The sequence below is a fragment of the Macaca fascicularis genome, chromosome 9 (assembly GCF_037993035.2).
Source record: "Macaca fascicularis isolate 582-1 chromosome 9, T2T-MFA8v1.1".
Lineage (NCBI taxonomy): Eukaryota > Metazoa > Chordata > Mammalia > Primates > Cercopithecidae > Macaca > Macaca fascicularis.
In genome coordinates, this window is record NC_088383.1 from 58,259,709 (window position 1) to 58,274,800 (window position 15,092).

Consider the following 15,092-nt stretch of genomic DNA (forward strand, 5'->3'; position numbering starts at 1 on the left):
AATGATTTTTGACAAGTTAGTACTACACCACAGCTATGCCACTCAACAAATGAGAATACCTACGTCATCCTCTTTAACACAATTTGTCAATTTTTAAAAAATGACTCATTTAATGAAGAAAAAGCTGATCCCTTTTTGATTTGCATTTCTCTGATTTCTAGTGAGAATTAACACTTCCATGTTTGTCTAAGGAGTCTTCTCATTTATGACGTAAGGATAGCTCCTTCTCTTGATTTAGATTTTTTGTTTGTTTGTTTGTTTGGATCTTGATTTAGGATTTTCTTGATTTCTACTCTTGATTTAGGATCTTGAGCTTTCCTTACAGGTTTGCAAGCAACTTTTACACCATTTGGACATATTTATTGAAAATAGTTTTCCCAATTCCCTTTGAATTCTGGCTTTTTGTTCAATGCACAGTTTTTAAATTTGTTTTTGCTAAAATCTTTTGACGTTTTCCTTTCTTCCTTTGCCTGAAAACTTGGGTAGTCTCCCCAACTGCACCTTGCACAGTGCAGAATCAAATAGTATTTCCACTTCCTATTCTCTTTTTGGATTTTTTTTTTTTTTTTTTTTTTTTGAGATGGAGTCTCGCTCTGTCGCCCAGGCTGGAGTGCAGTGGTGCAATCTCGGCTCACTGCAAGCTCCGCCCCCCAGGTTCACGCCATTCTCCTGCCTCAGCCTCCCATGTAGTTGGGACTACAGGCGCCCGCCACCACACCCAGCTAATTTTTTTTTTTTTGTATTTTTAGTAGAGACGGGGTTTCACTGTGTTAACCAGGATGGTCTCGATCTCCTGACCTCGTGATTCGCCCGCCTTGGCCTCCCAAAGTGCTGGGATTACAGGCATGAGCCACCGCGCCCAGTTGGATTTATTTTTTTAACTCTTTAATATAAAATGTAAGTTTCCGGAACATCATTTTTATGTACTTGTAACATCATGTTCAAGGATTTCTTAAGCTGGAAAACACCTGCTTTGTCATCATAATTTTCCTTCGAAACAGTAAAACTGCACTAGATTTAATTTTATTTCATATTTTGACAATTTGATCTCATTTAGACAATGAATCACCACATTGACATAGGGTAGACACTCTCTCAGAATCTTGTTTCTCCCCTTGAGCCAGCAGAACTGGTCGGAATTTTTGGCTAAGAAAGTCCACCTTATGATTAACTTACAAGAAAAGTTATTCGACATCTCAGGTTGGAACAGGGCTATATTTTGTCTCTGACACAACAGAGCAAGCCTTGTTGGAGTGAGTCAAACCAAGAAAGACAGAAAACAGGCCCGCCTGGAAACTCCCTCTAAATTAGAGAGCTGTTTGATTAGAGAGAAGTGCTATTTGTGGGAACTCGTTGTGGAGCAAGGCTATTTTTCTGTCTCCAACAGGGGCAGGCAGGACATCGCACGTGCAGAGGCCTTGCTGTAAGATGTACCGGGTTCTGGCCTCACCTCCCAAAAGGAGCTTCTGTCCCACAAAGGCGTGGCAGTTCTGCTCTATGACACACAGCAGCTGGATTGAGTGAACAGGCGCTGTCAAGCCAAATACCCCATTCAGAAACCCTTAGTGCATGGAGCTAATGGAGCTGTGTTGGCTCCAGTCCACCCAACATCCTTCCAGGCACCCTGAGCTCTTCTTGTTCCACATGTCTTTGAAAGGTGTCACTCAGCTGATTATTTTACTTCCAGAAACGTCCATTTGTTTCCTGTCTTCCTGCCTGTCTATTTCGGTTCTGACAAGAAAGATGCCTGACACAGATGGAGGGAGGGATCCAGCAGTTCCTTTCCAAGCAGCTCTATGGCCTCCTTCCAAGATTTCACACAACATACTCGCCACCCCATAACCCCATGCCCGGAACATTATGTGCAGAACCTTGAAGGAGGGGAATTGATCTCCACAACCATGGTGCCAATTAGTTGTCATCTTTTAAAGGAAAATGAATAATAGTAACAACTGTAGGTACCCCTTCTCCCCAGGGTCAGCTGCCATTGATAAAGGCCAAGAACTCGTGCAAACAGGGCGAGTTCCCCAATGTCTTGCCTTAGGCTTTTTGAACTTGCTCCAGCAGCTTTCCCTGCCACAGAAACACACAAAGTCAATTGGTGCCATATGCCAAGAGCTGCTTAAAAGTTGCAGAACTTCACTTTCAAGATGGATGAATGGTGCCACCCACTCACAGGGACCCTTTGAAATGATTCTTTTTCATTAAGTGGGTGACATGTTCCAAGCACATAGAATTGTGTCTAGAGCATACTAAGTGCTTATAGGGAGTCACCTATCATGACCTTATCAGCATTATTATACATCATTATTACCACAGAAACTGCTTTCTGAGTCCTTGAATCGGAAGCAGGACAAGGCAGTATTCTCTACAACCTAAGTGAGTGCCGATGCACTGAGAAAGGACGCCAGATCCTTGTGAATCACAAAGCTGCGCTCTCTGCTGCATCTGCTCCATGATGTTTCTGCATGCATCCTCTGCACAGCATTAGAATAAATGCTGCTCCTTTGTGAGGTATTTGCCAAGCCATCTCCCTGTCCACAGTGCCCCCATGACCTTTACAATAAATGGTTTACATCACCCAAGAAGCTCATCCTTAGAGCCACAAGAAGCTCCTGCAGCTGCGAGGGAAGCTCTTCCTTTGCATTTCCCTGCTGGCTTCATGAAGTCCACAGCAGAGACTTTGCCAGGCTGGCATTTTTGTTTGAACTAACATTTTTGTACACTAGCTGGTGAGATCAGGAGATAATTTAGTGGTGCTCTACAGGGTCGCAGGTTTGTGTCCTAGTAATAATGGCAGGGAGAGGTGACTCCTCAGCATCTGCCCAGCCAGGGGTAAGGCTGTGTTTGAGTGGGAGACCCCACTCTCTGCTCAGCCTCAGTCCATGCTGGAGGCTGCTCCACTAATGGCCGGGTTGTGCTTGCTGGTTAGGAAGGGAGATGACTTATTCACAAAGGCCATGGGTGGATGGATGTGGGCTGACCCCTGCTGGCACCTGTCCCTGCTCAGGGGAGCCTGCCTGGCCTGGGTTCTCATCACCACCTGGACACAGCACTTCCCAGAGAAGGGCAGGGGCTGGAAGCCACCACCCTGATGACCCTTTGTCCCTCTGGCTAGAGTTGCCCTGAGATCTGCCCACTGTAGCATCACCAGTTAGGTGAGCCTGCAAGATTCCTTCCTGGACAAGACCATCTGAGCCAGCTTTTCTGTCACCTGGTATATTAGTTCATTTGTGTTGCTATAAAGGAATATCTGAAACTGGGTAATTTATCAAGAAAAGAGGTTTATATTGGCTCATGGTTCTGCAAGCTGTGCAGGAAGCATGGTGCTGGCATCTGCTTCTGGGCCTCTGGTGAGGGCCTCAGAAGCTTCCAATCATGGTGGAAGGCAAAGGAGGGGCCTGCTTATCACCCTGCGAGAGAGGGAGCAAGAGAAAGAGGAAGGAGGGGCCAGGCTCTTTTAAACAACTAGATCTTGTGTGAATTCATCAGGTGAGAGAACTCATTTATTACAAGGACAGACCAAGCCATTCATGAGGGATCCGCCCCCATGACCCAAACATCTCCCACCAAGCCTACCTCCAACCTGGAAATTACATTTCCACATGAGATTTGAAGGGGACAAACATCCAAGCTGTAACCTGGATTCAGAAGGTTTGTAAATGACAGAGGGTTAGTCATTGGTCTAATCATTGGCAGTTTCATCCATGCTCTTAGTCTGGGGGAACCAATTGTGCCTTGCAGAGTTTTTCTGAGAATGAGAAATAATCTAGTAGAGCTGGGCTGCACCAGTCCATGACCACTGTTCTCTCATCGAATTCCTATGGAAACCCTTAGCGACAGTGACAACAGGCAAATCTGTGCCTGTCTGTGGAGGACGAAACATTCCCAGAAAGGCCAAGTGGCCCAAGGTCACAAAGCTGCCAAGTGGCACAACTTGACCTGACACTTAAGCTGTCAGAATCCAGGTGCATGTTCTTTATGCCAGGAACCAACCCCATCTCATAGGCCTGCCCTGCCCACTCCTACCCCTGCCTGGAGGACTGTGGAAGAAGGACACTGGGCCTGAGTGCTGGGGTGCAGTGGGGACATGACAAGGTAGTAATGACTGGGGGGCATGGGAGAGAGGTGGCCAGGCAGACCCCATCCCTGAGTCTATTGCCCCCATCCTTACCACCTTGCTTGCTCAGGTGAACGTGGGCAGAGGGAGGGCACAAGCATGCATGTGGGTTAAAATCCAAGCAAGCAACAATGAGAAATGGCTAGGGCACAGCAAAAGTCTGTTTAGAGTTCTGGTGTTCTTTGAGACTGAAGGTTCACTCAGGAGGAGAATGACCTGACTCTGACATGTGTCCCAGAAAAGCTCCTGAAATAACTGATTAATCTGACCCTACAACTGATCACAGCAAAGCCTGTTCATTTTGGTGAGGTTTGCATTCACAAATAGATGCCTCTAATGAGAGGCCATTGGACCTCTAGAAGTCAGGGGTCTACAATGTCTCTGCAGTCATCCTCAGCTTCCATAACTAAACCTGCTGCTTCTTCTTCCATTGCCTTGACTTTCTGTCCCATTCATTGCTGCACTATACTTTCCCTCATTGGCAAGTACTTTATTGTCTCAACCCCATAAGCAGAGGTGAAGCAAAAGGCCAGAAGACATCCTGGTTGGGAACTGCCATTGTGGTGCCCCTTCAGTCCTCTCCACAACTTTCTTTAACTTGCCCCTGCAGGAAGGAAGGCATCTGGATCCATTGAAGAGGTGTTGCAGAATGGACTGCATCACAGCTCTGTGCAACTGGGGGGATTTCATTTTCACTCTGGGTTTCCAGGAATTTTGGAGCAATTTTATATCCTCCAGCTGAGCTGCTCTCAGGGCTGTCCTCCCTGGGAAGGGCACATTTAACCTCACAGATCCTTGAGACGTTTACTCAGGCCCTGCTCTCTGCTCTGCATCCTCAGAGCACTCTGCCCTGGGAAAGGAACAGTCTCCACTCCTGAAGGTCAGGGCCACCCCTCCAAGAGACTGCAATTTACAACTTCAGGGACAATAAACATTCAAGATGAGATTTATTTTCCTTCCGTTTGAACTTTTCTTAGCAAGTCATGGAATTCCCTTGAGTCTCCAGGTTCTGGCCCGGTCACTTGGCAAGGCCCCTCATTCAGTGACCGCAGCCTCAAAGTCAGCACATGGTCTCTTCTGGAGGCCCTTCCCCTCCCCTGCCTGAGACTTTCCAACCCAGGCTTCTTGTCCTGACCCTGTGCTTTTTGTCTGTTCCCCCTTAGGATGAAATGGTCAAAAGCCAGAGAAGGGGATTCTTCCTGATCACAGCTTAAGACTCCAGGGCCCCATTTGCCCATGGCAGCAGCACAGAGCAGGCAGACAGATGAGGGTGCTGGGACCTGGGAGCTCCTGGCACAACAGGGACAGGAGGAGCTGCCTGGGCTACATAGGCAGAGCACAATTCACACTAAAGCCAGGCATAAAGGCAAGAATTGACCAATTCAGTAGCACTGGCAGCCAGTCTGGGCTGCACTAAGTCCAACAGGCATGAAGTTCTAATCGGGAAAAATGAATGCAGAGTTGGCCGGGAGCTGACTACCAGGTTTATGGGTCAAGGCCTGGCCCTAGCAGGGTCCTGGGATGGAGGTAGAGTAAATGCAGGCTTTCTAGAGGCAAATCTGTGGGCTGACCCAACAGGAGACTGCTCATATGGGAGAACTGCCACTCAGACACCCAACCAACCTGACAGTGCCCAGCATGACTGGCAGAGAAGGAGGCAGCCTTTGAACAAGATTCTGTGGTCATCTTGACCTCAGTTATCCCAGGGCTGAGGGGAGATCAAACTCTAATGTCCACCAGGCTGGGATGACATCTTTGCTGTACTTCCAGCCTCAGTCAGCCCCAGCTCAGACTGGGGCAACTGTAAGGAAAAAAAGAGGGGCCCCAGTCACCAGAGGCTGCTTGCTAGACACAAAAGGGCAGACAAAAACATCACAGAAAGCAAATTCTGAGCATGTTGGCAGGCTGATCATCCACAGCTCTGACCATCTCCAGCCATTACCCAAGTCTGAAATGCCAGAATCACCCTAGTCTTGGGGACCTTATTGGGACATATGCTTTAAAAAAGAAACAAATGGTTTTATTGAGGCATAGTTGATGTACCATAAAATGTACTGATCACAAGTGTACAATTCAATAGCTTTTAGATTCATGCATCACTACAATACAGTTTTAAAACATTTCTATCACCACCAAAGATTCCATCTTGTATATTTATAGCTAATCCCCACTCAGCTCTAGGAAACCACTAATCCACTTTCTGTCTCCATAAATTAACCTTTTCTAAGCATTTCATAAAAATGGAATCATATATACGTAATTTTTTGCATCTGACTTTTTCCACTTAGTATTGTTGGGGCTCATCCATGCTTTGGTCCATACACAGTGTGTTCCTTTCTATTACTAAGTGGTACCTCACTGGGTGGATATATTAATTTTGTTTTCCAATTCATGAGTTGATGGGTATATCTAGATTGTCTCTGGTTTCTGGTTATCATGAACACAGCAGCTATGACCAACTGCATATATGTTTTTGTGAGACATATGCTTTCTCTTGGGTAGATTCCTATGAGCGGAATTGCTAGGTCATAGAGTAACTTAAAGGTTTTAAGAAACCACCAAGTTTTTTTCCCAAGTGGTGGCACCATTTTATATTCCCACCAACAATGTACAAAGATCCAATTTCTCCACATCTTTGCCAGAAATTGGTATTGTCTGTCTTTTGGATTATAGCCATCGTAGTGGGAGTATAGTGATATCACATTGTGGTTTTAATTTGCACTTCCCTAATAAGTAATGACACTGAACATATTTCAGGTACTTGCTCACCATTTGGATATCTTCTATAGGAAAATATCTATTGAAATCTTTTGTGCCCATTTTTAATTGTGTTATCTGTCACCTCATTATTGAGTTGTGAGAGGTCTTTATATATTTTAGGAACAAGTTCTTTATTGGTTTATCTGATTTGCAAGTATGGGGCTTACTTATCTTTTCATTTTCTTAATGGTGTCTTTGGAAACGCAAAGGTTTTTAATTACATCAGTCCTTTCATTTATGGATCCTGTGTTTAGTGTCATTTTGCCCAACCCAAGGTCACAAAGAGTTTCTCCTGCTTTCTTCTAGAAATGTAATTTTAGCTTTTATGCTTAGGTCTAAGATCCATTTTTAGTTAATTTTGGAGGCAATGTGAGGCAAGGGTCTCAGTTCATGTTTCTGTATATGGATACCCATGTGACCCAGCACTGTCTGTCAAAAGGACAAAGCTTTCCCTTTAGAACTGTCCTGCCATCTCTGTCAAAAGTCAGTTGGCCATAAATATAAGGATTTATTTCTGGACTCTCAATTATGCTACATTGATCTATATACTTTATATCAATACTTCAGTGTCTCCAGTACTCTACCATTAGAATAAGTTTTGGACAGAAGAACTGTAAGTCCTCCAACTTTGTTATTTTTTTAAATGTACATATATTATCTAGAATCAGCTTGTCACTTTCAACAAAAAACTGTTTCCACATTTAGAGATTTTCCTGCAGTCGTTTTGTTGCTAATTTCAAATTTGATTTCACTGTGCTCAGAGTACACATTCTCTATTATTTCAATTATTTTAAATTTGTTGAGGGTTGTTTTTCAGCCCAGGATATTGTCTATTTTGATGAATGTCCCATGTAGCCTTGAAAAATATGTGTTTTTTTACTGTTGGTTAGAGTGTTTGATCTGTCTCAATTGGGCACCATTGGTTGATTGTGTTATTTAGATCTTCAATACCCATGCTAATTTTCTATCTACAGCAGGTCAATCAGTAGATAAGGGGAAGGAATTGAAGGCCCTAACTAAAACTATAGATTTAGCTATTTCTTCTCTCTGCTCTTTCAGTTTTTGCTGTTTAAATTTTGCGATTCTGTTGTTTGATGTGTACTCATGTGGAAACTTGTCTCTCTGATGGATTGAGCCTTTATCATCTAATGTCAGTCTTTGCCTCCAGTAAGGTTTTTTGCCCTGAAGTCCATTTTATCAGCTATAGTATATCCACACCTGATTTATTTTATTGTTTGCATGTTATATCTTTTTCCATCCTTTTACTTTCAATCTACTTATGTCACTGTGTATAAAGTGAATTTCCTATAAAAAGCATACCAGTTCGGTCATTTTTCTAATCCACCCTGCGAGTCTCTGCAATTTGATTGATGTATTTAAACCATTTACATTTAAAATAAATAGTATTTCAGCAACTAAGGCTACCATATTATTGTTTGTTTTCTGGTTATTTCCTGTAGTTCTCATTCCTCTGTTTCTTTATGTTACTTGCACATATTTTAAGATCTATCTATAGCGATTCTGACTGTATTGTTTTCACAAAGTTATTTTAGTGATTGCTTTGGGCATTACAATATACATATGTGACTTTACACGGTCTACTGGCACCAACATTCCACTGCTTTGAATGGACTTTTGACTTCTATTTAGGTCATTTTACCTCACTCACTTTTAAACAGTGTTGTCTTGAGCATCAGACAATTCTATAATTTTTATTTAAATCCTCAAATGTGATTTTTAAAATTCACAACTATTCATGGAAAGAACAGTCTACCATATGTACTCCTATTTCTGCTCTTTCCATTATTCCTTCTTCCTTCCTAAGGGTAGCATTTTTTTCTGTTTCAAGATTGTATTTTAGTCATTAAAGTAGGTCTGCTAGTGGCAACCTCTTTTAGCTTTCCTTCTTCTGAGAATGTCTTTATTACCCTTTCATTCCTGGAGGATAGTTTTGCTGGATATAAAATTTGGGGTTGGCAGTTCTTTTATTTCAGTATTTAAAAATGTGCCATTTCCTCTGCCCTCCATGGATTCAGAGCAGAAATGCACTGTCATTCAACTTTGTTTTCTGTTCAATTACCATGTGTTTTCAAGTGGATTTTGTTGAGATTATCATGCCTGACATTCACTCAGTTTCTTAAACCTATAGGGCTTGGTCTTTTGCCAGATTTGCGGAGTTTTCAGGCATTATTTCTGTAATACTTTTTTAGATCTACTCTGTTTATCCTCTTCTTCTGGAACTCTGATGATAGAATGTTGGATCTTTTGTCTTGTAGGTCCTTGAGGTCTGTTCATTTTTTGTTTGTTTTTAGTCTATTTTCTCTGTTGTTCAGATTAGATAAATTCTATTGCTCTGTTCTCCACTTCACAAACTACCCACTGACATCTCCACTCTCTTATTAAGCCCAAACAGTGAGTTTCTCATTTCTGTTTTTGTACTTTTTAGTTCTATAATTTCCATATGTTTGTTTTTTTCTAAAAAAAAATAACTTCTCTTTACTGGCTGAGATTTTTAATTTTGTCAGTTGTTTTAAGATAATTTGAATTATCATTGAATCTTTTTTTATATAAAAACTGCTTTAAGGCTGCACGTGGTGCCTCATGCCTGCAATCCCAACACTTTTGGAGGCCGAGGTGGGTAGATCACCTGAGGTCAGGAGTTTGAGACCAACCTAGCCAACATGGTGAAACCTCATCTCTACTAAACATTCAAAAAAATAGCTGAGGATGGTAGTGGGTGCCTGTAATCCTAGTTACTTGAGAGGCTGAGGCAGGAGGATCATTTGAATCCAGGAGGGTTGTAGTGAGCTGAGATCACGCTATTGCACTCCAGCCTGGGCAACAAGAGTGAAACTCTATCTCATAAAAAGAAAAAAAACTGCTTTAAAATTTTTGTCAGATAATTCCAATACCTGATTCATCTCAGTGTTGATCTGATCAATTATCTCTTCTCATTCAAGTTGTGATTTTTGTGGTTTTTAAAATGATGGTTGGTTTTTTATAGTATCTTGTCAGAAGGTCCCAGGTCCTATTTAAATCTCTTATTTTTGTAGGTTTATCATGTAATCCTGGTCTGCTTCTATGGGCTATAGTTCCAACGGCATTTTCATTTTCAGAGCCTTTACAGTATTATTTTGGTCTGTTTGGTTTATATGGTGCCACTGGGCCCTGTCAGTGCTGCCAGAGGAGACAGAGAGAGTTTCCTCAGATTTGGAAGCTGGATGTTTTTCAGTAGGGGAGAGAAGCCTCACACCCATGGAGATGAAGAAGCTTCCTTGCTGGGCCACTTTTGTGTCTAGGTGCCTCTCACTGGCTCTTCCCTGAAGCCTTGGTGTCACCTGGTTGAGGCAGGGAGTCAGTCTGGAAGAAAAAGTGAGCTCTTCCTCTGTTGCTCATTGTGGGGGGAGCTCCTGAGCCATCCTCTTTGCAGCTGATGAGCTCACTTGAGGTTTTCAGGGGAACTCTCCTTCGATCCAGGGGAGGAATGAGCTTACCTGAATGTTTTCTGGTGCTAGATTGGAGTAGAAAAAAAGCAAGTCTGGGTGACCTTCTGCTGTTGGATGGGAAAACATAAGATGTCTTACAGTTGTGTTACTCCTCCAGTCCTGGGATCCCAAACCAGTTTACCTTCTTTTCACCACCTTTCAAAGTCTTCATTTGGTTATCTCCTATGTTATTTCCAAGGTTTAAAGTTTTACTCAGCAAGGAAGAGAAGGAAGAAATTGACCTATGCCATCTTGTCTGGATCAGAAGTTCCAAATTTTTAAACACTTTGAATTAGCAGTACCTCTTACAACTATTATGTTACCTATAAGGTGTGTCTCACCAGCTAAAAGCGAGGTATACAATAAGTCAGCATCGGTGAAGAGAATTAGGGGTGTGTGCAGTCAAAATGTATCAAAGTGGTTCAGACCAGGTGTGAGCCCCTTCCTAAACTGGGGAGCAGCTCTGCAGGACCACACACCAAGCCTCCTCCAGCAAGCCTGCTGGGCCAGCAAAGGCTGCATGCTCTCTGGATTCCTGGGGGTGACAACCAGACTATAGACCTTAGAAACATGCAAATGCATGCAGGATACACATTTGTAGGCATATTTGTGGACAAATATGCAGACCTTTAGGTAAAACTACAAATTTAATCAATTTCTTGGTAATATCAAAAGAAAGTTAAATGGCAAAGAGTTTCATTTGAAAAAAGGAAGGAAATATTCTTACCTGTTCTGAGGGCATTTCACCAAATAATGTCTCACTGTGAAAGGAAAAATAATAGGAGATGGTAAACCAATGCTACTTCAGATACACATGCTCCAGGAATTACCAGGAAATGCAGGGAGCCAGGTGTTGTTCAGGTATTGGTGCTATACCAGCCAGCTCTCAAGACTTGCATACTTCTGTTTGGAAGAGCACAGCAGAGCCATAACATGGACACCACAGTAACTGGATATGTCCCAGCCAGGGATCTAGCCAGGCATTAAGCCATACACCCCAGACTTCCTGGGCATTCATTTTGGGCCAAGGCAGGTTGTGTTGGGGTCCTGCAGTGATACAGTCACCCAGCCTCTAAGCTCTGCCTGAGTCATAAGAAAGCCCTCTTGAGGCCAGATGGAATAACCTGTCCATTTAGAAGCTCCTTCTTGTAAAATGATTTTGAATCCTCTGATTAGTGCTCTCCCAGGACTAAAAAGAGGCCCTCGCGAAAACAGTCTTGGACCAAAACCTCCTTCTACAGTGGGTCCCTTTGAGGAAAACCAAATGATTCTGGCTGCAGAGGAAAAGTAAGAATACCTGGACATATAATCCAGCAAGTGTCCACTCTGAGGTTCACAGCTGAATTTACTTCAAATAGAGGTAAAGCTGAAACAACCAGGGGCACCCTTGCATTGTGTGGTAGATTGTTACATCAGTGGACCAAGTGAATCACACCTCCTTGTATGTGTCCACACCCATGTGTACCCCCTCCCAAACTGACTCTGGGCGTGGCCACACAAACTTTCTTTGGTCAAGAGAACATTAGCCAAAATGTCACAATCAGACGTGTAAAAGACACCTGTGCTATGGGGTTTGCCCTCTCTCTCTTGTTGCAGGGAATTCTTCTGCCACCACATGAGGAAGCCTGGTTAGCCTACCGGAAGATGAGTCTACACGGAGCAGACACCAGCTATTCCACCCAAGGACCAAAACAACCAGGTCCCAGGTGATGCACCAAGAGACTGTAGCTGCATGAATGACTCCGGCTGAGACCAGCAGAAGAAATGTTTAGCTAAGGCCAGCCCAAATTGGTGACCTGTGGAATCGAGAGCAAATAATAGTTGCTTTAAGCTATTACATATGGGGTGATCTGTTATGCAGGTTCCAAAGTAAGACAAGAGAATCTCAGCTTCAAATGGAGCTGTACAGGTTTATCTGGTTTAACCTTCTATGAATACCTAAACTCTTTCTGTGTTCCATTTACTGAGCACCTACTGTATACTAGATAATCAATAGATGCAACAATAATAACAACCATAGTTAGTATTTATTGAACATTTCATGTGTCCCTGGCACTATTCTAAGTTTATTAGATGGATCAGTGGTCTTCAGTCTACGGTCTGCATACCCTTGGGTACTCTTCAGAAAAACAGTTTTAAGGAATCAGTTTCCACATCCTCACCTCCCATGGTATTCTTTCCTAAGAATGTATTCTCTTAGAACATGCCTGAGGTCTGGCTGTATTCATTTCCCTTCCCCACTTTTAACATCACCCTTTTCTATTCATAAAATCAAAGCACACCATCCTGGAGACTTGTCCCAGATTGAAAAGTAAATGGGGCATCAAACAAGAATTGATGTAAAATACTAATATCTGGGTCAAGAAAGCAAATTATTAACTAGGCAACTAAATCTTTCACAAGTGGGGGATGTTTCTAATACTTTGCTTTCAATAAGGATTGAATAATGACCTAATCCAGTTGTCATCTGGTAGAGTATTAAAAATCATTTTGGATGATAAATCATCATTTGACTTTTGACATATACCTTTGAAGCAGTTCTAAAAATTGAGGAGTAAAAGAAAATTTCATTCATTCATTCACACTCTCTTTATATTGAAGTATTTCAGAGCTAACATCTATTCACAAAATTGATAGCAAATTTTATTGCTAAAAAATTCATACAAGGGATATGAAGTAAAAATAAAAATCAATTTCAATAAAAATGCATTCCCAATAAATTTTGCTTCTTATGGTTATTAATTATGTATCTAAATTTATGATATGTTTATGTCATTTTGATTAATCTTATGCTAATTTTCCAAAGTTCACTAATTGTGCAATATTGATAAGTCAATCTAAAAAATATTTTAACAGACACTTATGAAATGAGGAAATTAAAAAATTATTAATTTAGATTTGTACACACATATTATCTTACAGATAAGTATAATAGGGCAATAAATAAAGAACCTTCAAAACAAAAGATGTATTACAGTAGGATGAAATTTTGTGGGGAAGTGTATTGAAGATAAAAATTCAAGGAGAAGAAGGAACGATACAAAATTTCTAACAGTTAAAGCTTGTTTGAGTAGGTCTTTTTTTCTCATGATGGCTTTAAATAAATGAAGACAATCATTAAATTTAAGACATTTAGATGTAAAAGAAAGATGGATCAATCATTTCGTTTTTAAGATGTCAAAGATGGAAATTACATTTTTTGCAACAATTTACATTTATGATGAAAAAGTTTAGATGTCAACAAAAAAATGATTGAGTGCATAGTTTTTGAAATTATTTTAGGAACTATGCAAGCAAAAAAGTTTGAAGACTACAACTCTGTATTCTAATTCAATCTTCACAGTAGCCTTGTCATTATTTCTATCTTACAGTGGAGGACACTGAAGCACAGAGAGGTTAATAAACTTGTCCAAAGTCACTCAGGTGATGTTATGGGCTGAATTATGTCTCCTCCACTGAGCCTAACTGAAGCCTAATCTCCAGCACTTCAGAATGTGACTGTAGTTGGAGATAAGGTCTTTAAAGAAGTAATTAAGTTAAAATGAGGCCATTAGGCTGGGCCCTTATCTAATTTGACTAGTGTCTTTAAAAGTGAAGGAGATTGCAACAAAGACAGGCACAGAGGGAAGACCATATGAAGACACAGGGAGAGCAGCAGTCTGTACAGCCCAGGAGGGAGGCTTCAGGAGAAATGAATCCCGCCGACACCTTGATCTCAAGACTTCTGGCCTTCAAAACTGTGAGATAATAAATTTCTGCTGTCAAAGCCACACAGTATGTGATGCTTTGCTGTGGCGGCCTTAGCAACCTAGTACACCTGGGAAGGGCCAAAGTTGGGCAGCCTGAGTCCAGAGCCCTCTTATAACTACAGTCATCCCTCATATCTTTGGGGCATTGATTCCAGAACCTCCCAAGGATACCAAAATCCAAAGATGCTCAAGACCCTTACACAAAATGGAGTAGTATTTCCATATAACCTACACACATCCTCCTGAATACTTTTAATCATCTCTAGATTACTTGTAATACATAATACAAGGTAAATGCTATGTAAACTGTTGTTATACTGTCTTTTTCATCGGTATTATTTGTATTGTTGTATTGTTATTTTTAATTTTTTTAATCAAATATTTTTTATTGGAGTTTAGTTGAATCCTCAGTGCAGAACCTGTGGATAGGGAGGACCAATTGTACTCGGCACCATTCTCAGAGACACTGGGCAGCTGGCGTCAGGGGTCCTGCAGGTGGGGAAATAGAGTCTCACAGAAGAAATGGCCAGACCACTGTGCCACAGCTGGAGCCAAGCAGAGACGGGACTGGGATGCAAGATAATCCCACGAGCTGACCAGTGTTTTGGCAAGTCCAGTGCTTGGGGTAGCAAGGTGAGCAGCCTGGAAATCAGGAATGCAGTGAATAGTAGAGCAGCTGCAGCATTCCCCGGAGGCAGGGAGCTGACTAAGAAGGGCGAGGAGCCTGATGAGGCCAGACAGTGCCAGGGTACAGGAGATGCACCCCTGCCAGTGCTTGCTGAGGCACCGTTGTGAGGTCTCGGTGGCATATATGTGGGGTTGATGGTCCCATTAAGAGGGACTGCCCATAGGACCAAAAGTGATTCTGGACATCAAAGATGAGGTTCACAGGCAACTGAAAAATAGACTTCACCCAGAGTCACCCTTAAATATGCATTGCGTAATTAGTAAATATGCATTGCGTAATACTTACCTAAG

General features: G+C 42.1%; 1 protein-coding gene across 9 annotated transcripts in view; it reads right to left on the reverse strand.

Moving 5' to 3' along the window:
• Positions 1 to 15,092, reverse strand: part of VSTM4 (V-set and transmembrane domain containing 4) — a 115,947-nt gene that overhangs the window by 47,520 nt on the left and 53,335 nt on the right. For 5 of the 9 annotated variants that reach the window (XR_012417728.1, XM_065520708.2, XM_065520710.2 and 2 more), the window contains one exon: positions 11,093 to 11,126. The exons of the other annotated variants lie outside the window; for them this stretch is intronic. Coding sequence is in view for 4 of the 5 variants with exons in the window: in XM_065520708.2 (XP_065376780.1) it covers positions 11,093 to 11,126 (34 nt within the window). In the remaining variant the exon portion in view is untranslated. The remainder of the gene's footprint in view (positions 1 to 11,092; positions 11,127 to 15,092) is intronic. 9 annotated transcript variants of the gene reach the window in all.